The 19144-nt window shown below is 41.8% G+C and overlaps 1 protein-coding gene and 1 long non-coding RNA gene across 3 annotated transcripts; one reads left to right on the plus strand and one right to left on the minus strand.

The window, feature by feature from the left end:
• Positions 1 to 2138: 2138 nt before the first annotated feature.
• LOC139597253 (uncharacterized) lies at positions 2139 to 18583 on the minus strand. The gene is made up of 5 exons (XR_011681556.1): positions 18384 to 18583; positions 8183 to 8298; positions 5879 to 6587; positions 4422 to 4565; positions 2139 to 3661 (listed from the first exon to the last, which is right to left on the minus strand). It is a non-coding gene; the product is annotated as an uncharacterized lncRNA (long non-coding RNA).
• Positions 5705 to 13473, plus strand: ESX1 (ESX homeobox 1). Of its 2 annotated transcripts, none has more exons than XM_071442352.1 (5): positions 5705 to 5958; positions 6038 to 6251; positions 6330 to 6375; positions 10873 to 11159; positions 12070 to 13473. In XM_071442352.1, exons 1-5 carry the CDS (start codon positions 5832 to 5834, stop codon positions 12293 to 12295), a joined length of 900 nt encoding a protein of 299 aa, XP_071298453.1. In that variant the 5' UTR covers positions 5705 to 5831; the 3' UTR covers positions 12296 to 13473. The 2 variants fall into 2 exon arrangements, with proteins under 2 accessions (XP_071298453.1, XP_071298454.1); XM_071442353.1 differs by having other exon boundaries at positions 5709 to 5931.
• Positions 18584 to 19144: the final 561 nt, after the last annotated feature.

The raw sequence follows: 19144 nt of genomic DNA on the forward strand, positions 1-19144 counted from the left end.
AAAACTACAAATATCTGTACAAATATACATAAGAATTCTGAGGCAAACTCAGATTCTTTAAATCACAGCAAAGAGAAATGGAAAGCAATTTTGCTCAGAACTGTTGAGTGAGCCACACCAAAAACAGAATCTTTCATTAATGTTAAAATTTTTCACCATTATTGCAGTTTAGCACCAGACAGCAACTAAGCACCACACAGCCACCCAGTGAAATGTGTAAAAGAGAAAGTAAATGTGAGAATAGAATACCCTGTTGAGAAAAAGACAGTTTCATAGGAAAGCAAAAGTTGTACACACAAGCAAATCAAAACAAGGATCTCATTTCCCACTTTGCCAAGGCATGCAGGTTCTCAGCATCCCCAGGACAGCAGGGCTGCATTACATGTACAGCGACTGGGGAAGGCAAACACCATCACTCCAAATGCCCCCCCTTCCTCCTTCTCTCCCAGATTTCTGTGCTGAGGATGAGGCCCCATGGTCTGGGACGTCCCTGGGGTCAGTTGGGATCAGCTGTCCTGGCTGTGTCCCCTCCCAGCTCCTTGTGCAGCCCCAGCCTCTCGCTGCTGGGGTGGGCTGAGGGGCAGAGAAGACTCAGCTCAGGGTAAACCCTGCTCAGCAGTAACAAAAACACCTCTGAGTTATCTGCATCCAGCACAAAAACACAAACCACAGCCCTACACCAGCTACTGTAGAGAAAATTAACTCCACCCCACCTTCTCAAAATCCCACTATATCCAACCAACAGCAATGGCTCATACTGTCCACAAGACTATTGGTGATACTGCATGATATTGGAGGCTGAAGACATTTAATGGATACAGTTATGGTCAGCAGAGAAGGGAAGTCATTATATAACCTGCAGCATATTATTAGCCTGCTTAGGCAGTGATACCATCGTTCCTTGAAACTATTATTGGGCCAAACCCACAGTCATTCTGTGGTGTTAGTTGTGTATCATTGAGCCAGACCTGTTTCTCTTTTCCTGTAACTGTGTAAGACCACTTACATCTTTAACAACTACATAACTACTTACCTCTCTGATATTCCTCACTTGTCTCTCAGTAACTTGAAGACCAGACTTTGCACCAGTTCACAGCTGCAGGGTACCTGGGGGTGCTGGAGCTCTGGGCACTCCCACATGTGTGTGTGCAGTAACACTGCAGCCCATGGCAAAGACATAAAGCTAAATATTGAAGTCCCCTTCAAACCAGGCTCCTCACCCTGCAGATGACTTTGCATAATGCTTCACTACAAAGTTTAAAAAAATTCTTCCCTGAGGAAGAATATTTCCAGAAATATTTCCAGAAAAACACATTGTCACAAGTGGCATTATGGAGTCCAAGAAAACACAGCATCTTTACAGAGTCAGAGCAACCTGCAGTAATCTGGGGTGTAGTAATCTCTGCTGCTATTCCTCTTCTCATCTCTAGAGTGCACATAATTTCCACCTATGGGATCAGTATCTTTGCACACCTAATGTAAATGTTGCATAAAATCTAGGGCCAAGCAGGCTAATGGATCACAAAATGAATGCATTTTCTGCTATTGGATCACAAACCTGAAGAAAAAGTAAGGGAAAGGGAAAAATACACCAAATACACCAAAGTAGTAGAAAGGGGAAGATACACCAAATGGCACAAAGGCCTGCAGGAAGTGACATAAAAACTTAACTAATGTGAGGTAAATATTCCTAAGATGTTCTTTCATGTGTATATGTAAAAATCAATCAACAGAGCATATACCTAACTGTATTTCATAATTCTGAATTCCCTCACTATTGGAAAGCTATGATAAAATCCAGCATTTAGCCTTGCTTTAGAAAGTTATTTGCATCAGGTCTGCCTTTTGACCTAAGAAAACCTTTTACTTTCACACCACTTCGGGTCACATCAGAAATCTGACTTTATTCTGTCACAAGATGCTAAGTAAAACGAACACATTCCACTTCCCTCACTGTCACAGGCAGTTTTTCCCCAAACTTTCTTCACATTTCTACATGTGCCACAAGAGGGAGCGCAGAGCTCACCTTCCTGAAGCTCTGCCAAAGAAAAGGTAAACTGCTCGATGTAGTCACAAAGTGTGACCCGAGTCAGGCTACAAGTTGAGTGGTTTTGTACAGCACACTTTACAATTGTAAATGGGTAAACATCAGCTGTGTTTATTCTAAACATTATTCTAAACAGACCCAGCTTTCCCAGAGATAATTTAGTAGCAAAGAGACCATTCCAATTTCATACATGAATAAATGATGCATATAGAAGTGGTGATTTGTTGTCAAGGGCCAGAAAAGGAAGAAGGAATGTGGTCCTCCAAGTCTAGTCCAACATTCATAGTCAGCCCCTAAAAAAAGCAATTTGAAAAAAAAGTAATTTTCACTCTAGGAATATGCAAACATGATAGAGGACTGACACCCCTCAGAAACAGTAAAATATGAACCCTTAAACAGAGATAAAAAATGGGGTTTTAGTCTATTATCTAGCACTTTCTAAGAAAAAACAAATTAATACTGCATCCTTTTTACTTATTCTTGGTCTTCTGGGACCCTAGGTGCTACCTGTTTTTTGCTCCATAAATGTGGAGTCTGGAAACTTTGAGATGTTAAAACATACTTTTTTTTACCTTTTAGAAGAGAGGAGAGCCTCATTTAATTGTGACCCCAAAGGGGTGGCTTTAGCAGATCCAGTAAATATTAATTTATCATAACTGCTAGAGGTACCTGTGCACCAAGGAGCTCTTCACTTTTTACCTGAAGGGTTTGAGAAATAGTGCACTACAGCAGTTGCTGGGAGAACACTCAGTGCAGTATGCTGAGGTCATTCCAGGTATCTTGCAACACTTTGATGTCACTTCAACAGGAACCTCTTACATGCCAGCCTTTCAAGAACTATCTATATCTATCTATCTATCTATCTATCTATCTATCTATCTATCTATCTATTATCTATCTATCTATCTATCTATCTATCTATCACCTATCTGTCTATCTGTTATCTATCTATCTATCTGTCTGTCTATCTCTCATCTATCTCTCTCCTTCAAAAATCAACTATATAAAGGGAAGACTGAGGCTCTCCATTCATTTGTCTGCATAAAATCAAAGGTCTGCAGAGAGTGAAGGAAGAGATCTGCAAGTGAGATTTCCAAGAGATTTGGATGGGGACACAAGAGAGGGACATCTGCTCCAGGCAGGTTGGTCAGAATGAGCACAGTGACAGCAGTGTCTGCCATCTCAACACAGTGCCTTCTCCATAGTCAGCAACATTCCAATTCTTATCTTATTCTTCTTTCAACTAATATTTTATTGGTGCTTTTGAATATGCAGCACAGAAAGGGAAGCTGAATTGCCATGTACTGCACACACATCCTTTTCCAAGCAGTCACGTATGCCTAATCAGCAAAAAGCACTTACATTATTTTCACAAGTTATTAACTGAAATGGGAAACCAGCTTACTGTGATTCCATTACAAAAGAGTTACTGCACTCTGGTGCAGCTGGTATAATAAGTATCAATTGGCTTGAGAGAAACCAACTAAGGCTGTACCACAACATTCAGTCTTGCATTTCTCCAGTATTTACAGGATTGCCACACACAACCTAGATCTAATCCCATAAAATGAAAGAGAAGTGCTGATCTTCAAGTTTATGCAGATCTTCAGGCCTCTAAAACAGAAACAGAATGAGAAAACAGTTGTGTTAATAAGAATATGAACAATCCAAAGAGGTATACTGGCATTAAAGGTTTTCAGCACTTTTCATCTGCTTCCTTGGACATCAACCACAGTCAATGCAGAGCTCTCATCAGAATCACTTCTGCTTTATGCAAGTCTTGCACTTAATTCTCAAGTTGGCAGTTATTTTCCTTCTACAAGCCAATAAAGATCCATGCTGAGCTATCAAACCAACTCCTTGGACACACTCAATGTTGTTCATGGATTTGGTTTGTATGGAAGACAGAAGTAACAAAAGTTAGTCACTTCTGGCTCCTGGGAGATCCCATTGGAATTCCTGGGCATGCTTTCCAAGATGCAGGGGCTTCTCTTTGACCGTAGACACATGTGCAACTGTAACACATTTGTAACTATAAAACAAACTTATCACTGGCTGTTTCACATCCAGGACATTCCTTATGAAGTTCTGACAGTTTCTTTAGTCAGAGGAAATTAGATCGCTCAAATCTCGTTTCCTGGAGTTCACAGCATTTGGTCCATAGGATGCATAGAATCATTGTTTTTCCCAACACAAATGAGTCCCTAGGCCTTTGAACACAATTAAGGTTGAATGTGGCAGCCTGAGCTTTAGAACTTAGGATCAGGATATGAATAGGGCAATAAACTAGGAAATGTCAAGAAAACACCATGTTAAAAAAAAAACCCACCTTCTGTAAATGTTACCAGAGTCATCTTTCATACAAGCACCTTACTTTTTCAAGAGTTAGCATCACAAAGTGCTGTCCCAAACGTTCTCATAGAGAATGCCACAGGAATAGTTTCACAAAGGTATTGCTCCAGGCCAAACCAAATGGTAGTGAAAGGAGTGAAGTCAAGGTCTGAGTCAAAGATGAGCCCTGCAGCAGAACAGAGAGACAGCAAGGTGTTCTGTCAGTACAAAGATAGAAGCACTAAAGCAGTCACACAGCCCCAGTGAGGTGAAAGAAGAGAAGGAAAAAACTGAAAAAAAAATGCCTGTGGGCTGTAATGCCAGGAGTAACCAAAAGATTTTTGAAAGGTCAGAGAGTTAGGAAGCTTTTCTGCACTGACAGCCTCTATGTCTTCAGCTAGAATGTAAACTAATCCAGACTTGATATGAAGACAAACAACACAGAACTCCATCACTCTTTTTTCAAAACTTAGATATAAACATACAGATTTTTAAATCTTGGCCTTATTTCTAATCTAAATTTTTTTGGCTTCAGCTTTCAGCCTCTAGTTTTAGGTTTGGGGTTAGGTTAAGTTCTTAACCCTTTCATGCTGCACTCTCTGTAAGACTCTAGAAAGTAGTATTTCATTCTCATCCCCCAAAATCAAGATCTCATTTTGTCATTTTGTCATCTCATTTATGACTGTCTCTATCAGTACACTACAGTAAGATCACTAAACTGCTGGAAGTCTCCCTGTGCAGGAAATCGTTTCCAGGCCTCCTGTTGAGGAGCCGTTGCTGTAACAGCACCGACAGCATCATTACAGCAGGAGTGGAATTAGAGATCTCCAGGAGAAAAGACTCAGTCTTGCATGGGTTTGTGCACTTTCCCTTCACCTGCTGGCACACGGTACTTTGCAAGGTCAGCCTTAAAAAGCTGAATTCAACAAGTGTAAGGTCATGAGGAGCAATAAAGGTGAACACTAGTGACTCCCTCACTCCTGGGTCTCAGCCGAGTCCCTCAGCCCTCACTGCGGACCCATCCTCACCTCTCGAGGAGCAATAAAGGTGAACATTTGTGACTCTTCTCCCTCGCTCCTGGGTCTCAGCCGGGTCCCTCAGCCCTCACTGCAGACCCATCCTCACCTCTTGAGGAGCCGGGCACGGCTCTCCCGCACCGCGGCGGGCACCGGCACAACTTCCCCGCAGCCGCTCCGAGCCCCCGAACGAGGCTTCCAAAAGTTACCGCCGGCCTGCGGGAGCGGAGGGAGCGGGAGGTACGGCCCCAGGGCAGTGAACGTCTCAGTGCCCGCCCGGGGGAGGTGGCCCGGCTCCTGCGCGGCGAGCGGGGCACGGCGCGTCCCACCCCCGGCCTTGACGCCACGCGTTAATGAAATGCTAATGCCGGGGCGCGGAGCCGGGCGCTGCCCGCGCCCATAAAACGCGGCGCGGCGCGGGGGCCCTGCCCGCAGCCATGCAGAGCGCGGCCCCCGCCGCCCCGCCGGCCCTGCACCTCCTCACCTCCTACTTCATCGACAGCATCCTGGGCCGGGGCCCCGCCGCGGGCCGGCACGGTGAGGGGCGGCGGGGAGGGTGGCACGGTGAGAGGTGGCCCGGCGAGGGGCGGCGGGGTCGCTGCACGCCCGCCCGCCCCGGTAACTCCGCGGTTGTCTCTCTCAGGCGCGGAACGCGCGGAGACGCCGCGGCCCGGCCGAGCGCGCAGCCCCGCGGAGGAGCCGCAGGCGGAGGAGCGCGAGGAGCGCCCGCCCGGCTCCGAGGCACCGGGCCCGGTGAAGAGGAAGCAGCGGCGGTACCGCACCACATTCAGCACGTTCCAGCTGGAGGAGCTGGAGCGCGCCTTCTGCAAGTCCCACTACCCCGACGTGTTCACCAGGTAGCGGCGGGAGGGGCGGGCCCGGCCGTGCCGGGGCGGCGGGCGAGCTCCGGCTCTAACTGAGTGCTCTTCCCGCAGAGAGGAGCTGGCCCTGCGCCTTGACCTGACGGAAGCCCGGGTGCAGGTGAGTGCCGGAGGGGACGAGGGGCAGGAGAGGGTTGAACACGGCGCGTTTTCCCTCTGGTTCCGCCGGGCGAGAGCGGAACAGCGGCGGCGCCGGGTGCGCGTCCTGTCCGCGGCGGGTGGTGCTGAAGGGAGGGAGGACGAGCCCTGGCGGGGAAGCGGCGGCTCAGGGACATTCCCCGGTTGTGCTTCTCTCCCGCTTGTGCTGACGCCCTCATGGGTCGAAAGGCAGGAATAAAAAAGCATAAATTAAGTTGTTTACAGAAAATGAGGGATTCTGTGGGGCATTCAAAGTTATTTACTGAGGCTGCAGAGTTAACACCCTTCTCTTGGTCTAACTTAGCTCAATAAAATTAAAAACGCTTCTAAATGACTGGTTAAAACAAATGAAAGATGAATTTGACATTCATAAATGACAGTAAGGTCCAGGAGAATTTTCTGCCCAGCTGGGCTGTGATTGCAGCAATGCCTGTAGAACTTCAGCATGCTTAGACAGACACTAATCCCTTGTAGGCTGCAGTTTGCTTAAACTACATACTCTGAGTAACTTTTCCTGACTCTATGCACTCCTGCTTAACAATATCTCTTAAAAACCCTTTCCTTTATATTCATCTCTTGTTAAACTAGAAATCTCCTTTTTATACAGAAATTATAGCCTAAAAAAAATATTTCAAAAGATGTGAAGGCTTTCAAGTATTTATAAGCTGCAAATGACAATTGTACTAAATTTGGCTTGTGCTGTAGATCAGATATTGACTGTTCCAGCACAACTCTGGGTATGTGCCTACTTGTGAAAGACTGAGAATTGGTGCAGCTGCTCAGTGTGACAGTCCTGCTTACTGCTGCATAGCTTTGATACTGTTAATGCCAGATCCTTGTTTGTATACTTTGTCATTACTCCAGTCACTGGATCTGCGATGGTTCACACCACAGTTACAGTTTGTAAAACTGTAACTTTTTTAGCTTTTTAATATGTACCATCTTCAAAAAAGGCATTAGAAGTATGAATGATACTTTATTATTGACTCAAAGAATACCTAGATGAGCTTTTCAGCTCCCTTTTGGGGACTTGGGGGAAATTATGTACCCTCCACTCTTCCTAACACCAACAATAACTAAAATCTCCAGTCACTGACATGCCCCAGTCTCTGACAATTGCACGTGGCATCTAACAGAGAAAAAGACATGGGTGAAAAGTTGTTACTTTAACTGCTACTGTCAAATTCCCTTTGTGGGGTACATACTCTTTAGACCCTGTGAAGGAATGGTGCAATGGGACACAGCAAAGAGGAGCTCATCTCCTCTTAACTCATCTAGGAAAAAAAAAAGAAAAAAACAAAACAAAACCATAATATTTGTGTTTGATGTAGCTAAAAAGGAATTAACAAGAAAATTAACAAGAGTTGATGCATCCCCAGGGGATGGAAGGAGCAGCAAAGAGCTGTTCCTGGTATGTCTTTGCCTCCTGAATCTGTTAGGTCATAACACAAGTGTCCTGAGCATGTAGCATGGAGTCAGCACAGTTGTTTAGTGTGAGCTTGCAGTGCACAGAGCCAAGCCTCAGTTCCTGTCCTGTGGGAAACTGGGCTCAGCCTGGAGGGAAGGGGATGGGTAGGAATAACAGTGATGTACTGTACTTAAACTACCATAATTACCAAATACTTGCCCATGCTCACAGTTGCTCTGTAATGCATCCCGTGTGAAATGAAGACTTGCAACCCTCTCCCATGGTACCTGGCTAAATCAGCTGACATGGAAAGTGGCATCTCTTTACTTAGTCAAGTGTAAACTCAAGAAATTAATCTTACCCAATGTAGTCAGACCATTTCTTCACCTCAGTGTGTTTTACAAATGGAGCTTTGCTTCTCTAGGGAGAAATCAGCTGAAATGGGTACCAGCCACTGCATTGCTCCTCCTTTTGAGTCTTACATGAAAATGAACAAATAAGAAAAATAATTGCATGAATATATGCTCATTCCATCATCATTTCAAAGAGATCTCCCTCATCCAACACCCCCCTTATTTACTTTTATAGAATAAGGGAGAATTCCTTCCCAAATTCCTTCCCAATAAGATTCTTCACTTTGGGAAAGATGCAGTCAGAGAGTCTGCAAAACCTTTTCATAACCTGGAGCCACATTGGGATTGCTCTTCAATAGCATTTGCATCTGTTGTTGCCACTCATGTTTCTCATTACTCATATTGTTAGGATGGGAAGAAAATAAGAAAAAGTTAAAGGAATCTTTTATCTTGTTTAACATGAGAGGTAAAAGGTTTCATGGGTATTTCATTGCCATAAACTGCATCAGTTTTAAAACATTGGCTTATAGATATAATCGATCAAGAAATCCTTGTCATATTTTCTCATTACAATCCTCTTATTCATTTACACCAGAAACATGATACAGTTATGCACATCTATGTATCTTTCTAGCATCATTAGGTATTACATCAATTAAATAGGATATATTTTTACAGAAAATTGCAGCAAGAAAGCAATCAAATTTTACCTGCTCACATTTTCCTTTGTAAAAGACATTAATCTCTTGTCAGATATGCATGATGCTACTAATTGCAAATATAATCTGGGTAATATTTAGTATGCAATCCAAAACTTAATGATTTAAAACTCATTCTTGTGTATTAAGTAATACTTTTTTCTAGAGTATTTTGCCATTGATATTACAGTCATAAAAATCTTAAGACTGGTATAGCAATTTCTGTTATGGTTAGTTTGTCACTTCAGCAGTGTCCGAAAATAGAATAAAGACAAGTTAAGGCTTTTATTGGAAGTAAAGGAAAACTGCTTAACAAATGGTTCAAGATGACTAATCTGTATGTTAATGACTATAATATGTGCAGTAAATTTTGAAAGCTGTTTGTCATGTCAGTCTAAGGTATGAGGCATTGGTCTACTCCTGTTACCACTTGAACTGATGGGTTTGTACCAATAAGGAGTGGAAAGTCAGCTTTTTTTCTAACGGTAATTATTAGATATCTGTGCTGGTATTTCCTCCCAGTTTGAGAAATACAAAATCTGAGAGACAATTAAATTTGGAGTTAAGCCCAAATTACCTGTAACATCAAAAAAAATATTTTGTAGTCAAAGTGCATGTCTGAACAATCAAATGGATTTGCTTTAGGATGGAGAAAGCAGAAAAGCAGACATTTAATTTTGTGCTAGGCTTCTTTATGAAGAACAGATTGAAGAACAGTGCTACCATTTAGTAAGGACATGAACACCCTTGCAGCCTTTATCCTTTTTAGGAAAGGCTGAATCTGCATATCTCAGTGTGAGACAGTTATTGCCTTTTCAACTGGATATTTTTCATAGAAAACACTAAAGCCTTTGAGTTGGTAGTCTTCTCCTGTGAGATCTTAGGTAAGCTCCACTTACAAATATTTGGGATTACTGGTTAACAGGGATTTAAATTAATCTGATCCCAGTAATTTAGTTTTCCTTACCAGACCCCTATCTTGGACTAATACTGATGGAGTATCTAGTCATGCCATGCAGGCATAGCTGCCTGGTATTTCTTAGGTTCAGATATCCCTTTGTAAGACATCTGACTATTGAAAGCTGATGGTTGCTGGAGGAAAAACCAAAGAATGAGTCTTGCCACTCAAGAATTTCAAGTATCAACTTCAAAATTTTGATGTTCTGATTTTCTGTTGAGTGCACCTCCCTCTGCCAACTGCCTGTGAGCGAGACAGTTCTGTGTTACACACTCAACCTGAGGGGTGTAAATGCCTCTGCCAGAACAGCAGCTTTCCAGTGTAAATATACTGCCTGCAATGGAAGGACTGGCACAGTATTTCTTCAGATGGATCCTGAGAACGCAGAGCAAGTGCTTCAAAAGAGTCAATTGTGTCTCTGTCAATTGACAGAGAGAAACAACATCAGGCTCAGGACAGCAAGGCTGGGGTGTGCTGCAGCCTTGTTTGGGGATCAGCACCCCAGTGTGTGCAGGGCTTTTCTCCCAAACACAATTCATGACATTCAAGCATCTGAAGGTAAGTTACACTGCTGGAAATGGTCATAGGGCATGGCTGAGGTAAAGCAAGCTGGTTTTTAACCTCAAAAACCTGTTTTTTTAAATAATGTAGATGCTATTTAAAACTTTTGCAAAACAACTTTTGTACTGTATTATAATTGCCACCTCTTGAATGGCTTTGTTGAAATTTAACTTTCAATAAATAGGTTATGAAAGGAAGAATGATCATTTTTAATAATTGCTCTTGCATTTCAGTTTAACATATGACAATGGCTTTAAAACCTTCGTGACTCTTCAGTCAAAGAGTAGTCAAATTTACAGTATTGAAAAGTGATTTATTTTGTAATAAACCCACTAAGGCCTTTATGAAAAGATCTTTTCTATTAAAGAAGTGGGGTTTGCTTAAACAGTAATTATTTTGCCATATCAATATGTGCTGTAGTATCTGGTAAGACAAACTGCAGAGTAAGTTCAGCTAATGCCTTTATAATTTCTTGTTCAAGGTCTGGTTCCAAAACAGAAGGGCAAAGTGGAGGAAACGTGAAAAAAATGAAATTCTGGGGACTGTTCCGGGAATCTCCTTAACGCACCCTCTTGGTCTGTTTTTGGATGTTCCACTGAGCCATTCTCCCCTCCTAGATCACACATGGAGGTCAATGCCTCTTTCAACACTGGCTGTGCCGTCCATGTCCCCAGCTTTTAGTCCTTCAGCCTTAGGGCCATTTGGCCTCAGCAGTCTTACCTGGACTTCTCTCTTCAGAAATCCTATATTAAATCCACATTTTGGAAGGTATAGAATAATTTTCTTTTTTTTCTAAATCTCAAAACTGTTAAAAATGCTGCTTTTATATTATTTTGCTACTCACACATTCTCAATAAACTTACTAAAATGGGTTAGTTCCTGTGTAGGATCACTTGATTAGGAACAGCTAGATTTGGGTTTAGGTCATGCTAATAAAATCTTAATAGGTAATTGCTTTTTGAAGACAAATTGTGCATACTTACTGCAATTTTGGTCTCACTGAACTCTAGCCTTCATACAGACTGCTGAGACCTGTGTGGCCACAGCTCCATCCTTCTCTCTCACTCTCTCTCAAGTATAAATACATTATATATAAAATACATAAATACATTATATATTATATGTAAGTATATATATATATATATATATAAATAAAGGAGAGCATCCTTGCTGAAATTAGAGCTTGTATCTTAGTACTACATTAACAGACAAACAAATGCTTTTCACTTGAAATCAATTGATCTGAACAAATTGTCTGCATAAACAGCTATATAAATTGGCCTTTTTATGAGATGGTTTATTGCTTTCACAGAACAGGCTGATCTACAGCATCCAGCGTTTGTTTAGAAAGGATTTAGTATGAGGGGTTCAGCAAATGGTTGCTGGTTTAGATATCTGCATGCCATGTATAAACATGTCTTGCCTATTTTATTTAAAAGTGCTTTGGTTTTTTATTTAGGGTGGGATTTTCTGCTTGGGGTTTTTTTTGGGTTTTTTGTGGGTTTTTTTAAGGGCAAGACACTATACTGCAAAATGAAGCTAAAAAATGTACATTTGGAAAAAATTGGAAATTTTGGAACTTTTTTCTCTAATACTTTGTTGGGGGGAAAATGCAATTCAGTATTTGTTCTCCAAAACAATTCTTAATTTGGGTAATATTGACTTCTTTCAAATACAGGTTTCTCAATGCTTTAAATCCTCTCGTGACAACAGCTTCAGTACTAATGAAAGCTCCTGGACCCCCGTCAGACCCTGTTCTCACTGCCTTCACTGATCCAGCAGCAGTTGAAAGGAAAACGTCAAGCATTGCAGCACTAAGACTCAAAGCGAAAGAACATTCAGCACAAATCCCTCAATTAAACCTCATCTCCAGTCTTACAAACACTAACAAAGAACTTTGTTAGGAGCTCTCCCACAGACTACAGCCACGGAGAGGAAAGTGAATGCCTTCTCCAATAAGTAGCTCTCATTAGAGAGACACATTTAAAAAAAGAAAACACACACACACAGAGCTGTATTTCCTGCAGCTTCAGTAACAGACTGAAAGGAAATAAACCTGCTAAATATTGTTTTCCTTCATTACAACATGAAATCAGCTAGTAAATTAGTTTGTATAATTTCTTGCACTGCAGAAACAGAAGCAGGAACTATCTCATCTGTGTAAATCAGGCTAGCATGTATCTGAAGCTTTGAAATCACCGAACTCACCAGAAGCTAGTCCAAAGGCTCAAAATTCTTTGTAGGAATAACCACTTTTCTAAGTGATTCTTAACTTCTCAGGAGGAACTCTTATATGCAGTACTTGAGAATCAGTACACAGTTATTAACTTGGAGACCATGCTTCATGTTGAAGTGCAAATGCCAGTGAAATATTGCATTCTAGACAGACTTAGCAGGAACAAGATGGGGACTATTTTCAGTATGGGCTTTTGATTCAGAATTAGGTTTGTGTAAAGAGTACCTTGTTTCAAATTTTAAAAAAGTTTCTTTTATCAGGGTGTCAATGTCTTAACTAAGAAAGTTTAACCTCTGTACATGAACTGTATTCTGTGAAAGTAGGTTAGCAGTGTGCAGTAAATTGTCTGTAGGTCTCTGTGTATGTATATATATGTCAATCAGTAACTTATAGCTGTAAATATGAGGTTGCTGAATACTTTTAGCAAGATTTCTGGCACACCTTACCAGACCAGTAAGTTAACAGATTACTTGTATATTTTGAGACATTTCATGCCTTGAGTAGTTTCAGAATGTAAATGAGTACTCAATGTGTTCAATTCTTCCTTGGACCAATGCTGAAATGAGTGAAAACAGAGGCCTTACTGAGCAGGAGTCTGCACTCCATCACAATCCTGGACTCCATTACAGGTCATTTTAAAGTCTTTGCTGAACTTCCCCATCCAGGACATGGGACTGAGAACAACTTTCCACAGGTCTGATGCTTTAGTGTAAAGTGAGGATATGTAGCATCCTCCTGGTGCTGTAGTGAAAAGCAAGGACAGGTCATCGTATGCTCCTTTGGCAGCTCACTCGCCTACCTCACAGGGCTGTTGTGAGGACTCATTAAACAAACACACTGTGCAAATGGGAGAGTGATACAAGTGCTAATTTTTGCTTCACAGCAACAAAAGAAAGGCCAACAGTTGGCTGCACATGGAGATCACCTTTTCCACACCAGCAGCAGAGGTCCAAGCAAAATCTGTTCCTGCGGTTGATGGGACAGCATGGAACTCCTGCACTGATGCTGCCTGTTTTCTCAAAACTGTCCTCAAACACATTTACACTGAAAATATTTTGTGTATTTCAGAACTTCTTTCTCAAGGCAGCTCTAGGCCTACTCTTAAGACTACACAGTTGAGTTTTCAGCTAGAGTTTGAGGTGCAGAGCTCCAGCTACATCACTGCTGCTTCTGGTGACTGCACCAAGCTTGTACTTAGCTCCAGGACAGAGAAGGAAGTTTGCTGGGTCAAAGACAAATACTCATCACTTTCCACTAGAGGGGAAGTATTTCTGTTGGGTTCATAGACCTCACTGGGAGCACAGGCAGGAGGAGATGGTGGTATCTCAGCTGTTGGGAAAAGCCAGCTCCCTGATGGAGTTACAGCAGGGCTGTACTGTGTGTCAAGCAGCAGGAGACTGCGGAAGTGAAGCAAGCAGGACCTCTCACACAAAGTTTAAGTGTGTTTCTCCCACAAGAGCTATTTGCTTCCACCAGTCCACTCTCATGGCCCAGGCTGCCAACTGGCAGCACAACACTCAAGTGTTGAGTTTGTTCCAAATAAACCTTTTAAGTAGGTTAAAGCCTTGAAAACTGTCATTACACAACTCCTGTTCTGTACAAGCTTCTGTGGTATCGTTCCTTGCCACAAGTGTCTCTCTCTTGCAATGCACAGGTTCTGCAGAAAAGGAGACTCACTGTTTCATTTAAAGTATCAGAAACTGTCCTGCCTTTGCCATAAGTCATTAAGAAAAGAACTCTGCAATAATAATAAAACCTGGGTATTTTTGCCCAACTTATATTCATAGACAAGTTACCAGAAGCAGCATGTGAAAAATAAGAGCTGAAGGCTGATGTAATACATTGCATGAAATACTAGGTCCTGTGTTATCAACAAAATCTTCATCACTGACCACGGGGCTTATCTCACTCAGATATGGGGGAATCAAAATCACAAGCTAAATTTCAGCAGTTACATCAGAGATAACATTTATCTATCAACAAAGCTTTTCCAATAGTTATGGTTAGAAATAATTTTATGGACAGCAATTAAACACACAGAGGCAAGTAACTTCACTCATGTGCCAGAGCTGGGAGCTGCTACCTCCACCCAGCACACTGAGCCACTTCAGCACCAGCATGGGAACTGCAGGCTTGGACAGCAGGGCTGGCTCCCAAGCCTTGCCAGTCTGGGTGCTGCTCTGTCCTCATTCTCCTTACAAGAGGGCACGCTTCTCCAAGACATCCTCCTCTGCTGCTGAGAGCACAGCCTGCTGGGTGCCACTCCCTGCCAGCTCTGAACTCTTCCCAGTGCCACACTGGGGCCAGGACTGTCTCCTTTGGTGTACACTCCTGCATGGCTCTGCAGCTCCAAGCTACTGTGCCCAATTTGACAGATGGCAGAACAGCAAAGGTAAGTGCATTCCCTGTTCTGTTCCTGGTTAAGGAAGAGCTGTCAGCCCTGTGCCATCTGGGCAGAAGCCACTGTCTGCAATCATCAGCAGTTCCCAATGGGTACAGCTAGAGAACACAGCTTCCTGATGTTTCATCTGGGTTTACATTGAAATGAAGAGTTTTTCTTTAAGGTGATTTCATTTTTTCTGCTTTAATGAGTCCTTCCAAGAAACATCCATCCTTCCATGTGACTTGAAATCCAGCTGTGAGAGCTAATGGTATTATGAAAATAAATATGCAGGGAAACACTTGAAATCAGCTTAGGAACCACAGAGTGCTCATAACCAAAACTCAGAAAGTTTTATGTGTTAATTATTACTACCTTAAAATGAAATATCACACCAAGGGAAGAAGGCTTATTTATTCAATTTGTTTAAATTTTAAATAAAGAGGCTAAATTACCAGCTTCTATGGATATAGTACTAAAATTACATTTCAAAAATTTTGAGAGCTATTAATTGAAAAACCTTCAGCCTAGTGTCATAGTTGCACACAGGGTCAACTATTTGCTATTAATCCAGCAGGGACATTTGCTCTCCTAGTCTTTCTCAGGGCAATGGGGTCTGCAGCCTCCCATATCCTGAAAAGTCAGCCATTTTACAGAGTGTGTCTCACACTAAACATAGCAATTATTTCCTGACATTTTATCTTGACTTGTGCAATAAATTATTTAGTCCTAATTTAGGCAAAGCGTGCACCGACCTGGACTGAGACTGCAGGATATGTGCCTATGCCTCTCTTCTGAATAAAGAAAGGTTGCAGCCTAAATCTTCTCTGGGTGACATCAAGATTGTTTCCTCACATAGATTTCAACTCAAGCAGACCTGAAGCCCTGGTTGTTTTATTGGGTTTATCTGATTTTCCTGAAAGCAAAAACATATGGGAGGATTTCCAAAGCCACAGATAAATTTGAATACAATCCTACCCCAGCCATCTTCTACAACTACTGAGGAAAAAACTTTTCAAATTAAACCTCTTGACTTTCCCCTCCACATCACATTTTGAGGTGATTTGCTGGAAGATCCTGCAAGCATATTAGTATCTCTTCAGAAAACATTGATAAATATTTCTATTGGAGGACTCACATTTGGCTAAATTGTCAATTTTTTTCAGTTTGTTTTCTGGTTCAAGTTCAGTTCTGGTGCCATAGGATGTTGGATAAATTTCTGTATTTCCAGTGACATTATATCATCAGAACCTTGCCTACAAAGAGTGAATGATTTTGTTGGGGCAAAAAAAAAAAGGAGAATAATAGGCCAGGTGTTTGAAGAAAAGACAAAGAAACAAGCACAGTAGGGTGTTCTGACTCACAAATCTGTATTGAGAAAGAAGTATTCATGAAGAAAATTAATTTAAGAAGTATGTAGTTCAGGTTTTGAGCCCATAAGTTCCTTTCAAAAACAGATTAGTGATTAAAAACTTTTTTAGTCTAGCAATCTCTTAAACAATTAGCACAGTAATTGGAAAGGGACTACAAATTCAAATCTAGATGGACATAAAAGACTTTCCCCATAGAGCTTTGCCTTGGTTTTGTGGGTAACTGGCATGCACCTGCTTTTACCATCAGTGGGACTGAAATACTGAAAAAGTGCTCTGAATAGGGATACAAATGCCCCAAACAGTAATACCATACAAATTACTTAATTAATGTAAAGTAGAAGTAATTGTATTGATTATGAATGTGTGAGTGACTCCTTTATTTCAGGTTATATGAGATGTAAGCCACCAGCTTTCAATGGGGTCCTTGCTGCAAATTTGCCATCCATAGAGTGGGATGTTACTTTTTTCCTTAGCTTGAGCAATAAGTACAATGCACTGCCATTTGGAAACAGAGATCTGCTGAATTTAAGCTAAACCAGGTAAATAAGGATTTCTCTCCTCCAGCCAGGTAGTAGTTTTGCTCTGCTTGTTCATCCTATGAAAGATGCCTGAAATCAAAGGAAAGGGAACATAAGGGAGAAACATCCCCAAACTTCAGATGTTTTTCCTCAAAGTAGAACCTTTTTTTTCCCCTTTTTGATATTATTGTCATAAAACACCATGGATCACCAGATAAAACCTACACTGCCAAAAGAAAAGAAAAAGCAAGGAGGGAGGAAGAGATTGTGCACAGTGTCCCTAGCAATATAATCACCAAACAGCAAAAGTCTGACCTGTGGCTTCCCAGGAAGCTGTATGAGAGCACATGTGGGGAGTGCCTGCGATAATACACACACACCTGTACTTCACTTACTGCAGCTGCACTGCCAGCCCAAAAGACACAAAAGGCAGCTAAGGACAGGGCATTTCCATAGACCTTATAGTCCAGCAGTTCTACACATGGATTCTTCAGAAATGGAGCTAGTGGGTTGTGTCACAGCCTGCCCTGATTTTGGATATCCCTCCTGCCCCATCCAGGCCTGAGAACAGGGCTGTCCTTGCTGCAGGTGGAGGAGCCACAGCACAAGGCAGCTCAGGCATGACTTCACAGCAGCTGCTTGTCGTCTCCTCAACCTCTGGTCAAACTGTCCTTACCAATTAACTACTGAGTTTACCAAAAAATGGGAGGAAAACCTGGGAAGAACATCATATTCTCTATTAACTTCCTTTGTTGGCTGCAGCAATGTTTCCTATACTTCAGCTGGAGAATTGCTCTGTCCTGGCTGGTGGGAAGCCACTGGAAGATTGGGATGATCTTGCAAAGTCACACTGGTTGAGTAACGAAACTTTTACATTAAAAATATAACTGAAGGGAGGATTGTTGGTTTGGTTTGATTGGGTTGTTGGTTGGGTTTCTTTATTTTATAAAAACTACCTTATCAGAAATGACCTGCAGAAAAACTAGGACAAAATTTCTGATGTTACAGATAAAAACTTCAGCCTTTGGTCTGAGCAGCATAGTGACATTATTGTGAACTAAAGCAGAAGCAAACAAGACAGCTTGAATTACAGTTTCATCTGGTTCAAAAGGGTTGCTAGTGAAATGTATTTAAGGGATCTGCTAAAGAAAAGAATACATTGCATTTTGTAAGTACCCAGTCACAGCTAGAGATTTTGACAAAAGTTGACTTTCACACGCAATTAAACACAATAATTTCAGTTTTCTAGTTTCATAGAAGCTGATCCACAGACTGCCCTATCTCCAGGGTTATTTTGTACTGATAAAAAATCACGGGATTAATGTTTGTGAAAGAAGACAAGAAAGGACAGCATTATTATAGCCTTATTTTCTATATATCCCAAAGTGAATATAGGAAAAGAAGTGAAGCAGGCTAAAATGTTAATGTATGAGAAGAGCCCGGAGACACTCTCATCAGTAAGTTATCAGAACACCTCAGTCTTACCTCTGTTTGTGCTCTCTCAAACTGAACTAGTAGAGAAGTTGCTGACAGCAGCAATAAAGTTTGCAGGTGATGTTTGGCACTGTGTACATTCAGCTTCTTTGTACAGAGCTGAGCAAAGAGAAAGCAAAGCAGTGAGGGGGCTATGTTTGGAGAACACAGGAGCAAATGGGAGAGATTCTTACTTGCTTCCCAGCTCAACAGCAGGGTTTCTGCTTTGGGACTGTGGTGAGCTCTAAGCTCAGCCCTGGCTGTAAAACAAATAACCTTCCCCAAGCAGGGTGGATGGCAAGTACTAAGGACTGCCAAGACACAGCCTTGAAGACAAAAAAAAAGCAGCACCAAGCATTACTAGAGCATTCACAAAATTCTCAGTTTAAAAAGAACCCAATCTGCATTTCAATTTCTCATCCTGAGTCTAAGAGAAGGCAGCAGAGAACCTCATTTATTATTTCTAGCACAGGCATGGCCATTACTGTTGACTCTTAGAGAATTCTACCTTATGAAGGTGCCATTTCAAATCTTTTCAAAACTAACTGTTAAGACAAAAATGCATGGCTATGCTTGTGTCAAATATTTGAAATTATCCACAGCCTTAACACTGAAGTGTTCAGCAATTTTGATTGTGGGATACCACTTGGGTAAGAGAAATAAAATGCAGGGAAGGCCATTCAAAAACCCCAGTCTGTTTCTTAGACATGCATATCTAGGGAAAACATACCTGACAGTGAAAGAAATTTTGATGATTGTAGCAAATCAAAAAG

Source organism: Agelaius tricolor, unplaced genomic scaffold (assembly GCF_023055355.1).
Source record: "Agelaius tricolor isolate 1412-34295 unplaced genomic scaffold, bAgeTri1.0.p SCAF_17, whole genome shotgun sequence".
NCBI classification, from domain to species: Eukaryota; Metazoa; Chordata; class Aves; order Passeriformes; family Icteridae; genus Agelaius; species Agelaius tricolor.

Bases quoted from the DNA above. Each gene is read 5' to 3' on its own strand.
- ESX1 (XM_071442352.1), top strand. From the start codon at position 5,832: ATGCAGAGCGCGGCCCCCGCCGCCCCGCCGGCCCTGCACCTCCTCACC. The intron at 5,959-6,037 runs GTGAGAGGTGGC...TGTCTCTCTCAG, and splicing joins GCGGCGGGGAGGGTGGCACG to GCGCGGAACGCGCGGAGACG. The intron at 6,252-6,329 runs GTAGCGGCGGGA...CTCTTCCCGCAG, and splicing joins TACCCCGACGTGTTCACCAG to AGAGGAGCTGGCCCTGCGCC.